This window comes from Pelodiscus sinensis, chromosome 2, assembly GCF_049634645.1.
Source record: "Pelodiscus sinensis isolate JC-2024 chromosome 2, ASM4963464v1, whole genome shotgun sequence".
NCBI lineage: Eukaryota > Metazoa > Chordata > Testudines > Trionychidae > Pelodiscus > Pelodiscus sinensis.
In genome coordinates this window covers 201,954,127-201,977,486 of record NC_134712.1, presented here as the reverse complement: position 1 = coordinate 201,977,486, position 23,360 = coordinate 201,954,127, and the positions used below count along the sequence as shown (strand labels likewise).

The following is a 23,360-nucleotide window of genomic DNA, read 5'->3' as shown; positions in this document are numbered from 1 at the left end:
GTCAGTTTCAGCAGCGGCTGAATCAGGACGCCTGGGGCAGAGCAGATGGGGTGCTGCTGGGTTGGTCCAGTAGCGCCGGGGAGCAGCGCTACTGGAGCAACCCAGCAGCACCCCAGCTGCTCTGCCCCAGGCGTCCCCAAGTCAGCTTCTGCTGAAACTGACCAGCGCTGACTACAGGAAGCCCGAGGCAGAGTTGCTCTGCCCCGGGCTTCCTGGAATCAGCTGCTGATCAGTTTCAGCAGCAGCTGACTAGGGGATGCCTGGGGTTCTTAAGTTGATTCTGTATGTAAGTAAGAACTGGCGGTCAGTTTCAGCAGCGGCTGAATCTGGACGCCAGTTTCGACTTACATACAGATTCAACTTAAGAACAAATCTATAGTCCCTATCTTGTACGTAACCCGGGGACTGCCTGTATTCTGGTAAAGATGACAGAAGTCAAATATTTGCCGCTAGACCTGTGTAAAAGTCAGGTCTTACACAGAGCAAGAAGCACAAACAGGACCCATATGGCTTTGGAGCCTCCTTACTACTGTATCTGTTTGTCATGCCTACACACTAGTTCCCACTGTGGTTTTTCTCTACATTCCTGCCTGCCTTCATTATAGTGTCTGTCTTAGCCCCACTCCTTCCTGCTGCCTCCTTTTTCCACCCAGTTAGGGTCACACTCCTGTTCCCTGCGTTTCCACCAGGAGTTGCTTAGCTGTGGGTTATGGTATCAGCAAGTCCCGTTCTTCATTCCTCCCACACACTGTAGTCCTATTTCTTCACATTCTCTAAAGTGCTGCAAGACTATTTGTTGTTTTTTCAGTTTTTTCAGTTACAGACTAACTCGGCTCCCTCTCTGAAGCTTTTCTTCACATTTGTCAGGTTAGGACCCCAATTCTATTCTCTCCTTTTTATGTATGTGTTACTTATTTTAAAATGATGCTTGGGTTACTATATTTATTTTAAATGATTATTTTCTGAGGTTTTCTTTAAAATGGTGGAAATTTGCAGTTTTGTACTTGGTTTTGTTTACAATAGCATTGCTAGGATTTTGCAGTTTTACATGATTTTTCAAATGATAGGACAGCTTAAAAAGGTCTACATTATTATAGACTCTTGACAGGTTTCCACTGGTGAATATGTAGTTTTGCATTGACAAGTCAGTTGTGTGTAGAACATTGTTCACTCTTACTTATGGAAATATGTGCTTATTTATGTGCACAAACCTGATTTTTGCAAAGTTTCTTAAGAGCAAATAGGGTTTTTTTTATAAATAAACATTCTTATTCCGGAATGTCTGCATCTAGAATTTCAGCTGTGAAGTCTGAATCCAAATCCAGGGTTGGAACTTGATTCCAAACTTCTGATATTTGTTCAACGTTTCGGAAGGTCCATAATGCCTCCACAAAGAGGACTATATAAGAGAAAGTAATATTTCCTGTCTCTTGCATAGTGCTTTTCATCAAATAAATCTGAAAATCAGTTTGCAAAGTCTCATTCTCACCATTGTATGGGTAGGGAAACCAAGTCACAGGGCAGTGAAGCCATGGCAGTCTCACGGCAAGTCTTGCATAACTGAGAATGTCTTCTGAGTCCCAGACTAGTGCTCTATACAGCAAGCAACACTGCCTCCCGGCCTCAACAACTCCTGCTTAAATCAGCTGAGAAATCTGCATTTGTTCCATTACTACTTCCAGGAAACGCGTTAGGCAAGAACAAAATCTCACGGAGGCGATGGAGAGGACAAGGTTCCTGCTCTCCTCACTCTGAGTCTGAATCAAGGGCAGGAAAAAAAAGTGGCAAAACAGATTCATCTAGTCACCCATCACGGCCTGGGAAACTTGGGCCCTGGATTTCTTGTGTTCAGCGAACCTGGAGAGGAAAGGTCTCTTGTCCTTACTAAGCACACGTGCACCCCTCTCCGCCTAGAGCTGGCGGGGCTACCTACTAGACAGGCTGGCTGGAGAGCGCCCATCCGGGCAGCAGGGATCGGCCCGGCTCCCCAGGGCGTACCCCTTGCTCCGGCCTCTCCCGCCACGCACTGGTCAGACACGGCTTGGCTCCCCGGGCTGGCCCCACGCTGCGCGCGGGAACCCAGCCCGCTCACTCGCTGGCTGCGTGGACACCGCCGCGCCGCCTCCGAAGTCACGCGAGCGCCACGGTCCCGGCGGAACGCGGTGAGCTGAGTCTCCGGGCGCTGCAGCCCCGCCTTCTGCCGCTAGATGCTGCCCTTGGCAGCGTACCGTGGTGGGCGGCAGAGGCCGGGGCTTCACGCGCTGTCTGTGCAAAGCCTGGGCACGGCCTGAGGGGTGTCTCCTAGCAGGGCCGGACCCCGGGGAGGCAGCTAGAAGCGGGGCGGAGAGGGCGCTGCGCAGAGATCAGGAATAGCCTGCAGGAGGTAGGGGCAGGTAGGATCAGCAGCCCTCAGAAGCCACAGGGGGGGCGGATCCAACCTCGGCTCGGGCACGTGTATTTACTTCTGTGAAGGTCCAGGTGGTTTCTGGGACTGCACCGGCCCAAGGAGGGGGCAGTGCTCGTTGAGTTAAAAAAGAGCAGCTAGAAATCCCGCCCTACCTGCCCCTCAGTGTCTTTAAACCTAACCAAAGATTATGACGTTCTTATCCGTTTGAACTTGCCGGATTGGCAGCACAGGTGCCCTCACCTTGTATAAAGGGTTAAGGTATTAATGAGCATTTACGCAGGTGACAGCTGTGAGGCCTATGGGTTAGAGCCGTGGTTTGCAGCGTTTGTTCCGGGGGGCTGCAGACTGTAAGATTTCCAAAGGAGGCCTTGCCTCCATTTGAAAATGTTTAGGGGGTCTGCAAATGATAAAAAGGTTGAAAACCAATGTGTTAGAAGCAAATCAGTAGACGGTGCTGTACATAGTTATGAAGATGGGCATAAATCAGCAACCTGTTTTTTTGCCTGCATGGCAATTTATGAACACTGGTTTCAGTCCTAGGGAATGCAAATATTGAACATTTCATAGGGACAGAAATAAAAAAGGTTTCCCTAAAAATCAATACCAATGAAGAGATAATACTGAGCAAAACCTGAAAAGCAGTTTTCATAGTAAAATAATTACTAATTTATACAAAAATGGAAAAAATGTGAGCGTGTTGTCCTATTTCTAATCATAGCGGGCATATTCAAATCTCTAGAAAGGATGGTGTTAAACTGAACAGATAAAACAGTATAGAAACTGCATAACTAGGAAAAGGGCAAGCAGGTTGGTAGGGTTCTAGATAAGGAAACAACAATCTTCCAGAAGAGAAATGCACTTTTTTTCAACTATGCACAACAAAATTATCAACAGAGCAGAAATTACTGCAGGTAGTTCTAAATCTTGTAGCAGCTTTGCAGTGAAAAGAAGGAACCTCTGATCTCATCTTGAAAATTATAACTGCTGAACAATTAAATTTACTAATCTTGCTGAACATCAGGTAGCAGTTCTCAGACACATTGGAAACAAAGAAAATATGTCTCAGATTTCATAGCCTACACCAAAGTATTAGGTTGATGGATATGAATATAATTTCCATATAACCTTCCTAAGAAAAAAATACATAAACCTCTATAGTAAGCACTCACATAAAATGGAAACAGATTAATTTTCTACAAGCAAGAATTACTGAGAACAACAATAATTTAACTTACATACCTCCAAAAGACCCATCTCCCTTTTAGCTACTGATTTGAAAATCTTCATCAGAATAATTACTAAGGGCCAGATACAATGTCAAGAGAAGTTAATTGATATTGTTTCACCACCTTGGATAGTTGTTGGATCAGGTCTAATTGCCTAACTCCTGTAATGAATTAATCTCATGCACCTGGAACAAACAAACTTCATGCAGGGAGAACAAGACTCAGATAACCTAAGAAATGTCCCAGATATTCACACAAATCACTAACATCAGATGTGCATGCAGCACTCTTGTCCTATTGCAGGACGTATGTGTTTGCAGTGCTACAGCACAGGGAATCCAAGGATGAATTCATAGTATTGAGTTAAGCCTTGTCCTTCCACATCTAGGTGCACTTAGTGGGAAACCAGATAAGGGTGTTAATTAACCCCCTAACTAGTGTGATACAGCATTACTCACAGACACAGGTCCTAAATATATAGGGTGGGGGGAATTTTCTGAAAGCACTGCAATAGCTGTGGTCTTTAATCTAATTCTAGAATTCAGTCTAAATCTCTGTCTCAAAACTAGTCTAACCTAAAACAGAAGCAACACAAGGACAACCAGATGGTATCTAAAATCTTGATTCCTAAAATAAAAGGGGCTTTGTGATATCGTGAAAGAATAATCCACTCCAAAATGAATCCTCATTATTACAAATTACTAGAAGTTATTTTAACAAATGTTGGAAGATAGGCACATTTTGTTCAAATATTAACTCAGCAGTAGATCAGTGGCTATTAAAGGAATATCCTACCATGTTTCCGCTTCCTTTTCTGAACTGATTATGCTACATAGGCTTGCAATTTCTAGATAGATATAGGTTTATGTGGTGACAGACTTTTAATAGGGTAAGAAACCCAGGAATTAGTTCCTCTTTCAGTCTTCAGCAAATTTTACCAGTAACCCTTACTAAAATACCTCATAGACAGTTTCTTAGATATAGTACATTCAGCTTAAGGCACATAGAAAAATCAGTCCCCCAGGCTATAACTAAAGACAGTGCTTTTTATATATACCATGTAGATCAAAACACAACTACAGCAGACTTCCGATAATCCGGCACTTTGGGACCCAGGGGGTGCCAGATTATCGGATATGCCGGAGTATCAGGAGGTACTCTGGCAGGGGGGCTGTGACGGGTCTGGGGGAGGGGGGAACGGTGCAGCGTGGGGCCAACCCGGCAGCACCCCAACCCGGTAGCCGTGGGGCCAACCTGAGTTGCGCTGAGGGACCAACCCGGCAGCACTCCAGCTACTCTGCCCCACGGCTTCCCCAAGTCTGCTGCTCGTCAGTTTCAGCAGCGGCAGACTTGGGGAAGCAGTGCGGAGCAGAGCAGCTGGGGTGCTGCCGGGCGCCAAGCAAGGGAGTGACGGGCGGCGCTGTGGGACCAACCCAGCAGCACCCCAGCTGCTCTGCTCCGCGCCGCTTCCCCAAGTCTGCGGCTGGTGAGTTTCAGCAGCGGCAGCAGCGGACTTGGGGAAGCGGCATGGAGCAGCTCCAATTGTCTGGCTGGCCGGAGCACTTCCGGGTTCCAGTTGGTGCCGGACTATCGGGAGTGCCGGACCACTGGATGCCGGACAATTGGAGTTTTACTGTATAGAGTGCAATGAGGTCAAAAGCACTGTAATGATTTAAAAGCACATAAAATAAATTGGATGCGCAATGTCCCTGTCACATAATCGGTATTTCAGATTTTGCTCCTGCTTTTTCCCAGGAAACCATAGCTATATGGGAGCATGATAAACTCACTTAGATCATCTCTTTCAGATTTCAGACCTGAACAATTAATCTGACAATACAGGCTCCAAATATTAGATTTCTATAACTCTGTCTCATGAAAAGACTGGGCACACATATGGCAAACCATCTTCACATCAGAAGACAACTTGCAAAAACAGATGGAAGGATCTAAAGACCAGCTCTGGAGAGAATGTGGAGATAGAAGTGTGCAAATGTCTGTCCTGAGCCCACTGTCATGGAGCAGTTCTATCTGTTTCCATTCTCTACAAGCAGAATGTTTCCTCTTTACACTGCTAGTGAACAACTCTTCCTTCCCTTCAATGACATTTCACACAGCTATAGCTACAAAAGACACATTCAAGCTGGAGAACAACACATATCTTCACTAACATTCTGCAACTTCAGCAGGTGTGCTAAAACAACATAAAAAGTTTGGATAGGGCAATTCCTGTGATATGTTCATAAAGGAATTGGGTACAGTGATTTCTTGAGATATTGCCAAATAATTCCGTGAATTTATAACATAGGAAGGAAGGAAATAATTTATTACCTAAAACCAAATAACTTTCTGTAATAGCTATTTTTATTTATTTTCATTTTCTTTCTGTATCGAGTCTTTTTCTGGCCTACAACTAGGTAGATTATCTTCTCTATACCCAACATCATTTAGCTGAAGTACAGACTCTGGGTATTAATGTGGGTGAAGGAGCTTTCATGTCTTTTAACTGTAATCTCCCATGTAATCTCTTGTTGTATACTCCTCTTTGAGCGTCTGTCCTTTGGAAAAACTTTAATTGCCTCTCCCACAGGGCTACTACTTACATTTCATAATAATCTTAGATTCATTCTGTAGCCAGCTAGGGAAAATAGTGCACTCCTGCCTGCTTTTGTGGACAAACTGAACTCGGCTTCCCCTCTTTGTGCACTGAAAAATACCTTCTATGGAAGTCTATGCCTTTGGCAAACTGAACTTTCTATTGCACTCGGGTCTACATCAGCACTAAATGAGCCAGTGCATTGATTGTATCTTGCTTAGTTCTAAAGAAAACCAGTAAACGTAAGTGCCTGGTAAAGAAACATGCAGCTTAAATCCCAAAAATGGAGATCTATATTCCAGTGATGTATGTGGTTGAATATTTTTGTAAAGATCTCAGTTTTGTACCAGCAATCAGTTGTGGGCCTAAAACTGTGCATACAAATTTCAGACTAGGGATGAAATTCTGCCTGTACGGAAGTCAATGACAAAACTCACATTGACCTCTGTAAGGCTACAATTTCACCCAAGAATACATTGATAAATTTTGAGTTTCCACATTTTTTGAAAAACAAAAAGGGGATAATAAATCTACCTTCCCACAACTGCCTATTCTGTGATACTTGCACTTTCCTCTGATGTCTCGTACTGTGAGCAACAGATTCCTGAACTGGATAGACTTTATGTCTGATCCAATAACTCAATTCCTATATTTGTAAATTTTTCACATTTTTTTTGTTAAAATGTTTCTCATTTTCTGACCAGCTTGATGAAAATTAGATTAAGGCCTTTGTAAAATTTGGCCTGCTGGATTCACAAATTAAGTGTAAGTGCTCAAGACGTTCTCTTCGGATGAGGTGGTGTAGGAAGATTTTCTTCTCCTTCGCATAGACTTATAATAGTACAGATCCTGCTTAATATTATGTTATCAACTTATTAGAAAAGACTTCAGTCAAATTTACCTTGTGTGGGTAGTACTGTGTTTCTTCCCATCAGTGAGTACTGAAAGGTTGTCTGCCATCACATAGCATTCAGCAGTGTGGCAGCCCCTCCGTGTCAGTGTGAAAACATCTGTTGAATGGATTTATTGACTAGGTCTTAGGTGGGGTTTTTTTTCACACTGTTTATTACAGCCCTGACCTAATGAACTTAATTTGTTGACATGTTTCTCTCAGTGTCTTACTTGATCCCTTCTCACATTTCTTTCTACTGTGCTGTTTTCTTGGCAACAGCAGATCCTGGAACATCAACGTATCCAGCAGTTGCAAACGTACCAGGCTCAGATGGCTACAGTTGGCATGGTAGGATTAGATAAACACCGGCCTGTTTCCAGGACCCAGTCTTCCCCTGCTGCTTCCACATTACCTCATCCAGCAATGGACCAGCCTATCCAGCCTGTCTACATGACTGGTAGGACTCCCTAAGGACCTCTTTTAATATCCAGAGTAAATACGCTGTTCATGTGAGCTCAACTGATTTAAATGCCTTGAATAGCTCCTGTAGCAATGCCTTCATTTTTAACCTCATTGTTACTGGGTTTTATGTTGCTTTATTGGCATTAAGTCAACCAATGCAGCTGATAAATCACAGGGTTAATATTCACACAGCCATAAATTATTATCGCTCACTGGCTCTGGCAATGTAGAAACAGGTGCATTTTTGGTGTCTTTATGTCATTTACATTTTTTTAAAATGTTCCCATCCTCTGCCTCTCTTCTCCATGTTGTTTTTGCAAAGAGACCACCAAAGCATTGAAAAGAGACCACCAATAAGTGGCAAGGCTGGGATATGATTCTCAACATCTTCATTTGATGCCAGTGGGAATGTTACTCAGTCCTGCAGGGGTGCTGTTCTTCACTATGAAAAACAAAGTTCTGGCAGTATAAATGAGGTGATCAGTCATGAGACAGTGATGTCAGCCACAGGCTTGAAGTCTTTTAATGATTTTCTGTGAAAGCTAAAGATGGAGAGGTTTTCCTGGGTTGACACCATCTATTCCAGAAATTCAATAAGTAGCTCATATGCATATTTATGGTGCATAGAAAGATTGAGGGTCAGGAAAGTCTCCTATGATAAAAAGAAAATGCCTTAAACAGAAAGACACGTTCCTCATTTGCAACTAGTCAGAAGAAAGAGAATCTAACCTATGGGAGTGTATCGCAGTAAGTTGAATAACATAGCTGGAATCAACGTACACTGGGACACGTTACTGCAGAGTCAACACCATGTGGGGTCAATTGGAGACATTCGCCCATCGACTTACCTTACTCTTTCATCAGGGATAGAGTAGAGGGGTTGACTAAAGAGCGATCTATGGTCGATTTGGCAGGCCTTCTTCAGACTTGCTAAATCGATTGCCGGTGCATCAATCTCCACTCCGTAGATCCTGGTGGTAGTGTAGATGTAGCCTAAGTCTTGGACTAAAATTTCAGTGTGTGCCTATAGGCGGGAGATAAATCATGCCTTGCTTTTTCTAGTAGGAAGAAAGAGAGAATGACTTGTAATTTTGCTTCTCTTAAAATATTATTTCTTAAGTTCTTCTCTTAGGTCTTAGCTTCTTAACATGAGACTGGCAGAGCTCCTCTAGCTCCTAAAGTTTATAATTCTTGAGGGCATCCTGCTGAGGATATTTGTTGCCCTTCTAATATTTCAGTTACTTGACTATGAAGGAAATAAAGTTTGCAGAGAGAAATGACAATTGGGAGTGGTTAGCATGAGATTAAAAAAAATGTGCGTCTGAGAAAAAATGAAAAACAAGTTGCAAAAGAAAAACACTTGAAAAGGGTAACCTGTAAACACTAAGGGGAAGTGGGTGAATAACTTAATTGCTGCAAGATGACATCTTCAGAGAAACAAGATAAGAAATTAAGCATTTTTTTCCTTCTCAGACTACGTCTAAACTACACTCCTTTGTCAGCAGAGGGATGTAAATTAGACGTATCGAAAGGGCAAATGAAGTGGGGATTTAAATATCCCGCACTTCATTTGCATAATGTCGGCTGCTGCTTTTCTTTGAAACAGGGCTTTTTTCGGGGGGCGGGGGAACCCCGGCAATTTAGACAGGGCATTTTCGAAAAAAACTCAGCAGTTTAGATGGGGCATTTTTGACAGAAATGCCCTGTCTAAACTGCTGGTTTTTTTCGAAAAGCCCTGTTTTGAATAAAAGCGGTGGCTGTCATTATGCAAATGAAGCATGGGATATTTAAATTCCCGCTTCATTTGCACTTTCGATACATCTAATTTACATCCCTCTGCCGACAGAGGAGTGTAGTATAGACACGGTCTTGGTGTAGGAGTCTCACAGGAGTTGGAAAGACATATTTGAGAAGAAATGTGTATAAATCTGCAATGAGTTGCAGCAATAAAGCAAATGCCAATAGTGTGAAGTGGGCTTTGTAATTATAAGTAGTGGTGGTAGTGGTAGATAAGTGTTAAAGGTGATGCCACTAGGGATGTAGTCTGGGATAATACATACTTGAAAAAGAGCCTAGGCTTGCAGAGTCAACCTTAATTTTGGCATTTCTTAACCTTTGAATGATTGACATAAAACTGCCATTGTTCTGTGAGCTGTGGGAGAGAACACTGAGCAAAATCCTGGGATTCAGAGTATTGTCACGCAAGCCCTGGAGTATTTAGGCACAAAACTGTGAGCTAAAGTTAATTGGGGAGGAGAAGTGAGGGGAACAGACCTTAAGTCCGATGCATATTTATTTGGCCATTTTATATCAGACTTCTGGAATTTTTTATTTTAGATTGTTATGTTGTTTAATTTATTAAAATCCCTTCCTTTGGGTTTTGATATTGGTATTATTGTTCTCAATACTATTTTATCAATGCTTCTTCATAGAAAACATTGCCATTAAGTTATTTGTTAGCCACGGTGTTAGGTTTCCCCCTATTGCCCCAAACAGTATTAACAAAGTTGATCTGGATATGGAATTTTGGAATAGAATGAGATTTATACAATCCAGACTAGGAATAACTCAGATTTTCTGACTCAAATGAAAGATAGATTTCTTTGGTCCCTTATCTGTCATTGCGTGGTTGAGTGAGGTCACCATTCCATTCCATCACCAAGGGCCAGATTCTGACTTTAGTTATGTTGGTGTAAATCCTAAATAATGCTACTGGCCTCAGTGCGTTAACACAAAGGCACATGAGATCAAAATCTGGGATGAGGCATTTTTTTCAAGAAAGACAGAGTAACTGTCTTTTAGTAATATTCCACAGCAGCCTGCAATTGAAAACAGTTGTCTCTTCTTTGGAGGTGGGCAGATTGTTGGCTGAATCCTGTTGGGGAAATCCTACAGGCTATTTTTAGAAGTGAGCTGTGCTGCTGCATTGTGGTATTGTACCAAACACATGTGTTGTGTGACCAGCAGCCACACATCTGAATTATTTGCACATCCTAAATCAATGTAGATGCTTTCAGTAAATGAAAATATGTATTTCAGTCTCTTTTTTAACCAAATAATCCTGTTTATAAGTAAAGTATGTACTTGATGGTATGAATATATTAACTGTTTAAAATTTTGGGGTGGATGTTTCCATTATGAAATTGTAGTAGTGACCCATTGACCTCATCTAAGCTCAACTGTAATTTTGATCTGGGGAAAATAACTCAAATACCCTAGAAAACACATTTTTGTTTTGAAGTTTCAGAGGGGTAACCCTGTTAGTCTGAACTTTAAAAACAACGAGTAATTCCGTGACACTTAGGGTATGTTTACACAGCACCTGAAACTCGAAATAAGATACGTAATTTGCACTACACAAATTGTGTAGCTTATTTCAAGTCTATTTCAAAGTAGCTTATTTCGTCATTTGGTGACGTTTGCACAGCATCAAATTTTGAAATACTGTGCTATTTCAAGCTATCCCTTACTCTTTGTACAATGAGGTTTACAGGGATGGTGAAATAGCGCATCAGCTATATTTTGAAATAGCAGACGTGTTCAAAAGACTTGGGGTAGCTATTTTGTGATACCTCTGGTATCCTGAAATAACTTTGCAGTGTAGACATACCCTTAGAGACTAACAAATATATATATATATTGTATCATGAGCTTTCGTGGGCAAAACCCACTTTTGTAGATGACCTGGAGTGGAGACTTTTGCTCACAAAAACTCATGATTTTACATATATATATATACTCTGCTTGTTATTTCAAAATAAGGAAAGTTATTTTGAAATAACTCCCTAGTATGAATTAGGGCTTAGAGACTAACATATATATATATAACATATATATATATATAACATATATATGTTAGTCTCTAAGCCCTAATTCATACTAGGGAGTTATTTCAAAATAACTTTCCTTATTTTGAAATAACAAGCAGAGTATCCACACTACCAAGCCCATTATTTTGAAATAAGGGTCTGGATATTTCAAAATAATAATTCCAGTTTTCCATAAGTAATAACACTTGTTTCTCAATAGTTATTTCGAAATAGCAGTAGTGTGGGAGCTCCACTGCTGCTATTTCGCAATAACTACTCCCCAGGGTCATTCAAAGTAATTACTCCTCAAAGTAATTTCTTCCTGGGGCTCTAAGTTGAGATAGGGCCTTCACATTAAGGAAGCCTGCCTTGGACGAATTTTGAGGCTTCCCTCTAGTGTGGACGTGCTATTTCAAAATAGTTATTTCAGGAGTTATTATTTCAAAATAAGTTATTTTGAAATTATTTTTTAGTGTAGTCATGCCTTAAAGTGCCACAGGACACCTCTAAAATGTAATGTTTGCACGTTTATCTACATTGCTAGGTAGGCATCATCAAGAAATATGCTCAAAATTGTCAGTCACGTACGCCTATATAATTTCCCCCCAAAAGTAACTATTACACAGCACCTTTTAATTGCTAGCTCATTAAAAGTGAGTGATTTTATTTTTGTTGGTTAGAATTGGGTTTACTCTTGGAGATCCTCTTGGGGTCCTGATTAGCATAATCAGGACAAATCCCAGGTGGAAGGAGGAATAAGTTTTATATTCTTCAGAGACTTTGCAGATATCAACTTTAGGCACTGTGAGCGAAACCACTGAAATCAGTGGGACTTAGGCACCTAACTTGAATTTTTTGAAAATCTCACTAGGTGTCAACTTGCATCTTTAGGTGTCTAAACTTACTACACATATGCTTTTAGATAGTTTAAAAAATGTGCTTTATTTAATCAATTAATGGCCATTCTAAAGCTGTATACTGAGCATAAAAGATAACGCTATATAGGCACAGAAGAGAGATGCATAGCACGTGATTATGCACCTACAACATGAGTGTTCATTGGTTAGTTCTGAGAATTTATAAACCCTGACAATGAAGCGGGAAAACTTATAAACTGTGCAATGCAAATAATGTAGAGAAAGGAAATTCTAAACTGTACTGGCAATGCCAGTAGAGCTTTTAAGCCATATTAGATGATTACCTCCAGATTTTCTCTTTTCTTTTTTCCTTTAAAAGAAAACTAACTAGGAAAGCCAATGCAGAAAAATTAGCATTAATTCATTTTTAAGTTTGTAAGATCTAGGATGTTCAAACAACATAAACGTCACTATGTTGCATAGCGGTTATTTTTCTTGCTAATGTTATATGTAAACTTTACTAGCATATTGCCATTTTGTAGTCTGATCCCACACTTGTAGCCTTTGAAGTGAATAGCAGATCTCCTAGTACCAGGAGCAGGCTTAAAGTGCACAGGTTAGGTAATGTAGAAGCATTTATATATCAGAAACACCATAATTTGGAATGCTCCACCTTTTAAATACAACCTTAACTTTGATTTAAATGTAAACAGGCCCCGATTCAGAAAAATAAGCGCGTGATTGTGATTAACTTGTGCATGTGCTTAATGATATGTTTAAGTGTTTTGCTGAATCTGAACTTTAATTTTATATTTTTTTCACTGGCTGACTGTTCAGAAGTAGTAGACAAATACAATGTGTTGGCATAATCAGTGATGTTAGTACAAAAGAGGGATGTTTTAACTGCTGAATTGTGTAATAATTTACAGAAGTTGTTAATTTCAGTCTTATCCAAATGCATGCGGAAAAATATCCAAAGTTTTTCCAAAAGAAAAAGATCCAAAGTGGTTATGAAAATATTTTTATTTCAGTAATTTCTGAGGGAAATGAAAACACCAGAGTTAAAATAAATAAATAAAAATGACTTGTCAGTGTCTTAGACTTGGATTTAAGTCGTGTGTTGAAATGAAAGGTTTTCATTGAGCCCAAAGACAAAAATACCCTAAAAGCATCTAAAATTGACATGACACAGAGAGTTGCTTGGTACTAAATTGTTCTGTCCTTGGATATATGAGTAAATCAAATTCAAAGGGAGCCTTGCATTTGGATCTGACAGCAAAATTTGGTTGTAAATTCATGCAGGGTATAACTCTCTTCTTTGATGAAAGAACGGTTTTGGCTTTAGCTGCTGTATTTGTACCAGTCACTTAAACTGTATATGCAGCATGTTTAAAATCTACATTTTATTCCCTATTATTTTCAAACAATAAAAATAAGGACTTATTTTGTCCCAGTTTTTAGGGACTTTTTGTAGTACGTTGAACCAAACTTTCAGGTATCATGTGAATGACTTCCCCATACTCTGAAATGAATATATGCCTTTCCCATGCCATAAACTATATCAATTGACTAAACTGAACTAAATGATTCAGTAATTCAATTGAATTATACTACCTATTAAAAACTGTCCATAAGGTACTTTTCAATGTAATTCTTCGAAGATTATGTGGTCTGGTAGTATTATTTCTCAGTGATTCTACTTTTATCTTCTATCCCGCGACAAGATTTTCTGCATATGTACAGCACCCAGCATGGGGTGGACAATAAATGGGAAGTAGTCCATGTTCACCAGGCTTAGCTTCTGATGGGTTGCCACTGCTTTGTTTTCCTGCCCCTTCACAGTACAGCTGCTTGAAGCTCCCATTGGCTGCGGATTGCTCCCATTGGCTGCGGAGCTGTGTGAAGCGGCGTCCCGGATTGCACTCCTTCCAATTACTCCCATTGACTAGAATCATGATCCTTGGCCAATAGGAGTGGCAATCACAGGTAATGGCAATGGCAGTTGTGGCCCTCCAGGGGGTAATACTGGTGAACTGCCTCTAGCCCATGGGCCAGTTATTGATCTTTGCTGGTATAGCACAATGGGGTCCTGGTCTATTACTGGGGACCTTCGGTACTATCATATTAATTAATATACACGTATGGGATATATATTTTGATACACCCAAAGTTAAGGGGTGTTAAAGTTCAGGAGTTTGGTTTTGGTAAATTTGGGTATTAAATAAAATATATTCATGATGTAAGCACTATGTGTAGGACATTGTAACCTGTATTTCAGTTTTGCTCATATTTTCTTGTTGTCTTTGTGCTGAAGGTGTTGTCTATGACAGTTTAATGCTGAAGCACCAGTGCATGTGTGGTAACTATGCCAACCATCCTGAGCATGCTGGAAGAATACAAAGCATCTGGTCAAGGCTGCAGGAAACTGGGTTGCTAAACAAGTGTGAGGTAATAACAAATAAAGACCAGGTAGTTGCACATTGCAAATTAATAAATCATTAGGTTGTGTCACTTCTGTAAAAATAGAACACATTGTCTCTAGAATAATTTGTTGACATTACTAAAATATTGCACATTCTGTTGCCTCCTTTCCACTGATAAAATGGGGTCGACACGCTGACATGATTTTATCCATGTGTAGTTGTGTAAATTTCTTCCACTTTTAGAATCATAATATCAAACCCAGTAGTTAGTTAGTGAATGATCAAAATGGAGTTGCAATCTTTACAATAGTATCATAGTTTTCTTCTTCAGGCAGCAAACAATTTTGCTTTTGTAACAGCATGAAAGCACCCCCATTGCCATGTTTCAGCATATAAAACTTGTTTTCATAAGCTTTTTTCCTTGTCCCAGTAGTAAGATGGACATTAGGTCAGAAAATCAAGACACGCAAACCTCAATTCTCTAGACAATATCAGGGCATGTTTGGCATTTAATATATTTATATTTTAATTTCCTTTACATTTACAACATTGTTCAATATAAGGGAAGTTAAGCTCTGTAATAGATTGTGGAACTCTTATCAATGGAGGTTTTTAAGAGTAGGTTGAATAAACATTTGTCAGGGGTGATCTAGTTTTATTTGGTTCTGTTTCCACACAGGGTATTGGACTAGATGACATTCTGTGACTGTGTATTAGAGCATAATAAGTTAGTTAAACATGGACTGAAAATAGCCTCCATTCATCATTTTGCAAACCTTGGAAACATGCACAAAGGAGTCGGCTATACAATATATTTAATGCCTCATGAGAGGTCCTGAACATACTTGCATCCTCCTCAATTTCCTGGGAGTTGAGGATACTGCTTCATAGGAGCAAATCCTGGAAGAGATCAGTGACCACTACTCCCATTAGTAAAGTTAGTGGGTGCTTAATGTTTTGCAGGATCAAGTTATTTCCTCTGCTCTCATATTCTGGTTTTCACATGACATTGTGTTGTTTACTAATACTTTTGCAAGTCTACATGAACTAGCACTTTTGGTTACTTCAGAAATTTTCTGCTCTGTAGGGTTCTTAATACATAGAACTATAATGTAACAAGCATTGTAAATGGATTTGTACACACAATACCCTAACAGGCAATGCTCTAATAGGCTTTTTTCATTTGCTTTTTTTTTTATTACTGTTTTAGTAGGCTGTGACTCAACAAGGTGCTTAAGCAAACGTGTGACTTCTAGCACGAGTTATTCCATTGATTGTAATGGGTCATGAACACATGCTTAAGGAATAAGTTAACGTTAAGTGCTTTGGTAATTTTGGAGCCCAGTTACTTTGCTGACTCAAGATCATAATAAACAAAAAAGAACATGAGTAAGATGCATTATGTATTTTAGTTACATATTCTCTGCAGTAAAAAAGTTGGCATTACAGTAATGCTGGCATTATAGAAAAAAGCTGGCATAATCAGAAAATTGTGTCAAATCATTGAAAGGCAGCACCTATAATATGGTGCAGATTGATTCTTAGGTACATATTTCATATGCTTATGATACATTATAATTCACAAGTCTAGTAGTTTTCTGGAACCCATGAAGTTCCAACAGCATATCTCATTACAAAAGCATATCTTAGAGTTTGCTTTTACTCTTCATTTTACCTAAACTGACACCCTGAATCCATATACTCCTACTCTTTGGGAAAATTTGGGTTTGGAAAGAAACTTTATAAGGGTCCCTATCCATATATGTGATAAGCCAATCCAAACCATAGATGTGAAAACCTCCAAAACATTGGGAAATTTGGGAAAATGTACAGAAACCACCACTGGCATGTTAACAGGTTACATGAAACAGAAACAAATAGTGTGTAAAAAAAGATCAGAATAAAGCCTTATTGTTTATATACATTATCAGAGCAGTGGCCATAATAGTTGCCTGGTCATAGGTGGTCTGCATGGTCTCCTTTTGTCTGAATACACTCTTATGTAAATCATTAAGGACCAGATTCAGATCCTGTTAGTCTGATCTTGTAGCACTTTACTTCCCAAGTCACCCCAATAACTAACAGAGTAAACAAGAATGATATATTTGGAACTCCAAATATTTTATAGGTCTGAATATAATTAAAGGTGAATATTATGTTTTACTATGTGTAATATTAGGCCAAAATGACCTTTTCTATATTAAATATTGAAGATTTACCCCTACAATTAACTTATTTTACAAATGAAAATGTAGCCTTTTAGATCTTGCAGGATTCTGTAAGTTTGCAGGAATATTGAGGAAAAAGCACTTTAACTCTAGCCACTAATTTGGTCCTCCTATGTGTTTGAAAGAAAGCCTTTTATGAAGTTTACTAATGTTTCACAAGTGGCATTTCATAGCTTGTCATATATGTGTGTTTAATTATTTGAAAGAAAATGGCTTCTTTGTTGAAATTATTCAGAAATTGCTGTTTTAATGGTTCTAGGGTAAAAATAGTCTTTTTATCCAATAAAGTGAAATCTGACGGGGTTCAAATTTGAGATGCTTTGATAGGGAGATATAAGGAAGTGCACTTAGCAAGTGTTTGTCTTAACTTTTTCTCTGGCTAACAAGAGGAGTTCATATGACAGTCCAGTATGTCTTTTACCCTTCATGAACTCTAATGCCCAGTTGCAGCAGAGCATCTTAATCACATACTTAACATTAAGCATATGCTTAAGTCTAGCCTTATTTAACAAAGCATTTGCAGCAGTAGACAGGCTAGCCTGAGATATTTTAGCTGACCATTCTTTTTATTTAATGAACCAGATTTTTTTTCACTCATTCCACTTTGCTTTTACTCCAAAATGGCTGGATCATTTTCCCATAAACTTAAAGAAAAGTAATAATTCTCATTCACCCCATGACCAACCTATGAACATTTTAGTTTGAATGGTCTGCTTTAGAAAGTTATTAATGACTGAAAATGAGGGTAAAGTGGGATAATTTATATAGCATTTACTATCTTGGGGACTTTGATTTGTGTGTAAAACATTAACATAATATTTTCATTTAAGTCGAGCTGTTAGCATGTGCATTTATTGATGTACCTACCTAGCATCTGACAAAAGTCTATGAGCATAGATAACCAATTAAGTACCATATGATGAAACAGAACAGAGCATCTGAAAGGTGGAGAGTATCACCTAGCTGCTAGATTCAACTTTGTAATGTATCCTGAGGAAGGGGAGTTTTGATAAGTGGCCCTACAGATCTTACTCTACAGCTGTGAGTGAAAGTTTCCTATCAACATCCAATAATTGTTGATAGTAAAAGATGCCAATGGGAGACCAACTGAATTCATCTTTCTCCCTTTGGGGATCTTAAAAGAGAAGACTTCGGGAGGTGGAATGAAGAGGAAGAAGTTGTCTGCCAGCAACCACCATCTCTTGGAACACTGAGATCTTCCAACACCATTGGGTCTCTGTCATTCTGATCATAAAAGATATCCTGATCAGTCCAGGGTCCAGGCCAGAGAGAGGGACTCAGATGACATCACTACCTCCACTGGCTTTGGTTTAATCCCTGAACCACCTCTGGGATGTGAAACTTTGTCATCATCCCATTTATTATGTCTTTTTTCTTCCCCAATGAGAACCTAGGCACCCGTATATTCACACACTACATACTACTATAAGGGTATTCGTGCAGAATATGCTCCGTGAGGCATCATTTGAAAACTAACACCACACTGGACAGTAATATCATTGTAAAATTAATATTACCACATCATATGTAAAGTTATGAATTGTCTCTGGGTGATGTTACTAGAACATGTTTAAAACCAGATGGGCTGGCCTAGATAAAAGTAATGAACAGGTTTGTCATAAACAAAGTAATGTGAATTCATCTCAGTCATATATTAGTATTAAACAATGCAATCAATCTAAATGAACAGGAGTTATCCTGAGACTGAACTCATGAGATAGAGAATGAACAAGGCTTCTGCAACCTAATCAGACATGGGAGATTGACTCACTAGAAGGCTTTCTTGACTTTTATGACAAAGTCAATTCCTTTTGAATGTTAGGGTGAAAGAGACTTCATCTTTATCTGACACTTGAGGAGACAAAGAAACTTTGCACTTTATGCTCGCTGTGCTGGGTTCTGACCAGAGGGTCTGGTCAGCCATGTTAAGTTCATTTGTTAACCCATTCTAGCATCAACCCTTCTATTTAGTATCACTTAATTAATGTCTTTTTGTTAATAAACTTGTTTTATTTTTACTATAATCCAGTTCAGTGCCGTGTTTGAACTGAAGGGATTGTTCACTCCAGTTACAGTGATAAACTGTTGTCTCTTTAAAAGGACCAATGAACCTTGTTACTTCCGTGAGTGTTCCAGGAGAGGGTTGAAGACTTTCAGGCAGACATTTCTGGAGTGTATTAGTATCATCCTACAAGTAATCACCTAAGATGCTAGAGACCAGGGTGGAGCTATTGTATTATAGGCCTGTTAACCAATTAAAAGAGATTTTTACATACCTATAGGGTAGGCAGTGACACAACCTCTCACTGAGTTGCACCTCTAAACTCCAACTTCTCTTCTCTTCTCTTCTCTTCTCTTCTCTTCTCTTCTCTTCTCTTCTCTTCTCTTCTCTTCTCTTCTCTTCTCTTCTCTTCTCTTCTCTTCTCTTCTCTTCTCTTCTCTTCTCTTCTCTCTTTAATAAGAGTCTGAGTCAGTTGGCCAAGACTATATATTGAAAGCCTGCAATCAAAGAGGCAATTAAAATCATCATTCTCTAAGCAGCTTGATGTCGATACAAATTTGGTAGTTGTCAGAGTGGCTAATACAATTGTTCGCTGTGCATGTGTTTATTCCAGCAGTGAGATTGCAAGGGAAAGTCAACACGGGAGACAGAAGCTGCATTTAAACACAGGAGACAGAAGCTTTCCCCTTTTATGTGTATTTGTCCTGTTTTGTCTTCTAGGAAATAGGATTTGATTTTAATAACTCCAGCCCATCTCAACTAACGTTTCCTTTTTTTCCCTCAAAGGACAATGACTACCATCTAAGACCTTGGCTGTCTGACTAGGATTCTTTTCCTTCATTCTACAGCTAAAGGGAACAAGGGATGTTAAAATGAAAGCCTTACTTAATATTCCATAATTTTAAATGCTTTACCTGGTTTTCCTTCATTTTAGTATTTTTAATAAAAAGTTTAAAAGGTTTTTAATAGTATTTTTACCAAGGTGCTAAGCAGGATACCAACTTTTCATGCCAAACTCCAAGCCTTGTTTAAAACTGTTTAATGTTGGGCAGTGACGGGGTCATGTTAGCATCTTTAACATTTTGTCCCCATATATTCCATTAAAAGTCATATCATCAGGGCAGTGCATAATTCTGCTGTCTCAGAATTGAGATTCAGCAAATATCAGTTTGGTTCCTGCTTCCCACTTGTTCCAAGGTGGGGAATAAGTTGTTCCAACTCTTTTGCTGGTAGAGAAGAGTACAGGCAGTCCCCGGGTTATGTACAAGATAGGGACTATAGGTTTGTTCTTAAGTTGAATTTGTATGTAAGTCGGAACTGGCTCTAGATTCAGCCGCTGCTGAAACTGATCAGCGGCTGACTACAGGAAGCCCTAGGCAGAGTTGCTGTGCCCCCGGCTTCCTGGAATCAGCCGCTGATCAGTTTCAACAGCGGCTGAATCTGGACTCCTGGGACAGAACAGCTGGGGCACTGCCGGGTAGGTCCCTGCAGGACTAACCCGGCAGTACCCCAGCTGCTCTACCCCAGGCGTCCCGCAACAAAAGCCTGGTCTGCTGGGGGGGGGCGCACTAGCTGCGCCCTCTCCCCCCCCAGCAGACCAGGGAGACCAGAGCAAAGCCGCGGAGCACATCAGGGAGACAGGAGCAAAGCCGTAGAGGCGGGGGACCCCGCCGCCTGTGTGGCTTTGCTCCGGGGCAAAGGAGCAAAGCCGCACGGGCAGCGGGGTCCCGCTGCCTGTGCGGCTTTGCTCGGGTCTCCCTGCTGTGCTAGGGAGTCCCCCCCAGCACACCAGGGAGACCTGGAGCAGCTTTTCTCGCCCCGGAGGATGCGGTGGCGGGACAGCTGCGCTCTGGGCGGTCCTGCCGCCCGCGAGCTCTGGGGCGAGAAAAGCCCCGTTCGTAAGTGTGGATCCGACATAAGTTGGATCCGCGTAAGTCGGGGACTGCCTGTATATTCCCAATTGCATGGGCTTAGCTGCACTGCCTGGAGCATGCTGAGTGGGGGTGGGGAAGAGGGTAGAGACAAGGCTCAGGCTATTTTCCCGCTTGCATGAGATGGGGAGTAGTGACTCAGAAATAAGCGGTGCATACCTCTTGTGTTTGGAGAGGCTTGGCATGAGTCTTGAATCATCCCTAGAAGTGGGGTGGAGGTGGCTACTGGTCCGGACCATTGCTGTGCTCTCCACTCTGGCTTTAGGTCCTGCCCTCACTCTGCCTTGATGACCCACTCCCACTCTTCCCCTTCCTATAAGTCTGCTCACCCATTCTTCTTCTCCACTGATGCACCCTAGACACTCCTCTCAGCCCCTTCCTTTGAAGTCCCCCACCTGATGCTTGCTCATTTCTGCCCCCGGCTCTGCTGCCTTAAGGGTGAAGGGGGAGAGGTGTAAGCAGCAGGGAGGAGAGTCTAAAAGGAAGAGGCAGAGCATGGGGCAAGAAGAGGCATAGCAAGGGCAGAGCCTTGGGGGAAAGAGGCACACCATGGGTGGGGTCATGGGGGAAGAAACCAAGTAGGATCAGGGCCTTCGGGCAGAGCTATGGTCTGGGTGCTGATACTTCCCTCACTTCTTGGGAGACTCCAGCAGCAGTGTTTCAAAACTGTCAGGACTTGATATCTCCAAAGGAAGGTTTGTCACAACCAGTATTTCTTGTCCTATTTTGGGAGGCTTAGCCTCCTGACACCTCTTATATCCTGCTGCCACCGACCTGGTACTAGCTGCTCTCTCAGTTCACAGTGCGATCTGCCATGGTCTCACAGAGCAGATAACATTGTGAACTTTTATGCCTTCTACTGCTGCCTTATTATATGGGTGTGTTGGCCAGTTCAGGAGATTTAACTTTCCATTGAGAAGAAAGAGTTTAGTTAAAGGAGCTAGATTCTTTTTATTGAACTTTGAAAAAAAAAGATTCCTTCTTCTTAGAAGATTTTAACTCTAAAGAAAACACAAAACCCAGGAAAACTATGGCATGTAGACGGCAGCAAGAATATGCCTTTGTGTGCCTGTGTTTTAAAGAGAAAGATACACATATGAGAGAGACCTGATGTACTAAATGGGTAACAGGTCCCTTTTGTGTATTAAGTTATTGGGAGAACTTAACCACTCTTAGGGTATGTCTAAACTACATGCCTCCGTCGACGGAGCCATCGGTAAAGGGAAATGAAACCGCAATTTAAATAATCGTGGCTTCATTTAAATTTAAATGGCTGCCGCGCTGAGCCGACAAACAGCTAATCAGCTGTTTGTCGGCTCAGCGCGCTAGTCTGGACGCTCCCCTGCCGACATGAAAGCCCTTTATCAACCTCCCCGGTAAACCTCATCCTATGAGGCATAACGGGGAGGCCGATAAAGGGCTTTCAGGTCGGCGCGGGAGCGTTCAGACTAGTGCACTGAGCCGGCAAACAGCTGATCAGCTGTTTGTCGGCTCAGCACGGCAGCCATTTAAATTTAAATGAAGCCGCGATTATTTAAATCACGGCTTCATTTCCCTTTGCTGATCAGCCTAATCTACATGGCTCCATGGAGCCATGTAGTATAGACACACCCTTAGAGATCTCAGGAAAATGGAAAATAACTAGGAAGACCTTTTGTTTGCAAATTAGAGAGACTAATGGATTTTAGCTGTAATAATTAAAAAGCTTATATTGAGAGACTTCAATGATACATATTGTTTAATCCCTGTTATCAGTTATATTTAGTTTAATACAGTGGAGACAATGAAGGCCTCTCCAGCCAATTACATTTCCCATTACCCAGTTTCAATATTTTACTCTTCTGACGTATGAATGCCTCCAAGCTGATGTCATTGAGAGAACCACCCATGGTAGTGAAGCAGAATACTGTGTTCAGAGAGGAGAAGTTTGCCCTTAAAGTAGATCTATGAGGCCTTTCAGTTCTCCATAATACCAAACCAATGTAATCCATTGGTTTTACTACATTACATTTCTAATTCCTTAACAAAAGGTTATCATGATTTTGTGCCTTTTATTGTAGTTTACCAAAGGCTTAGATAACTCAGAACTAATCAGGACATTGGCCATTTTTCAGACCTTGAACATATTCAGACTTCTCCATTTATGCCCCCCAACAAATAAATATGTATTGTGTATACCTAAAAATACAGGAAAGTCTATATTATGTGAGCTGATGTCTTGTGGCTCATGAGGGCTGAAAACAGGAACTTTGCACCACTGGAAAAACTGAAACTCCAAATTTTACAATGGGGTTACAGTATTTACTTATATTATCCTAGTAGATCTTGGTGTACTAGATCTGAAAATTCTGACATGTTCTGAACGGAGTCCTGAGTAGCTGTAGTTTTCGTACTACAGAAATTGGCTTTACAGGCAAAAGGTTATGACAATTAAAAGCAATTAAAAAATCTTAACCCACTGAAATATTTCTGAAATGTTTTTTGTATAAACTGTGGGCTTGTTTAC

General features: G+C 40.6%; 1 protein-coding gene across 9 annotated transcripts in view; it reads left to right on the top strand.

Moving 5' to 3' along the window:
- Positions 1–23,360, top strand: part of HDAC9 (histone deacetylase 9) — a 705,078-nt gene that overhangs the window by 487,065 nt on the left and 194,653 nt on the right. For all 9 annotated transcript variants that reach the window (XM_075922252.1, XM_075922250.1, XM_075922247.1 and 6 more), the window contains 2 exons: positions 7,401–7,578; positions 14,564–14,697. In XM_075922252.1, the coding sequence (XP_075778367.1) occupies positions 7,401–7,578; positions 14,564–14,697 (312 nt within the window). The remainder of the gene's footprint in view (positions 1–7,400; positions 7,579–14,563; positions 14,698–23,360) is intronic.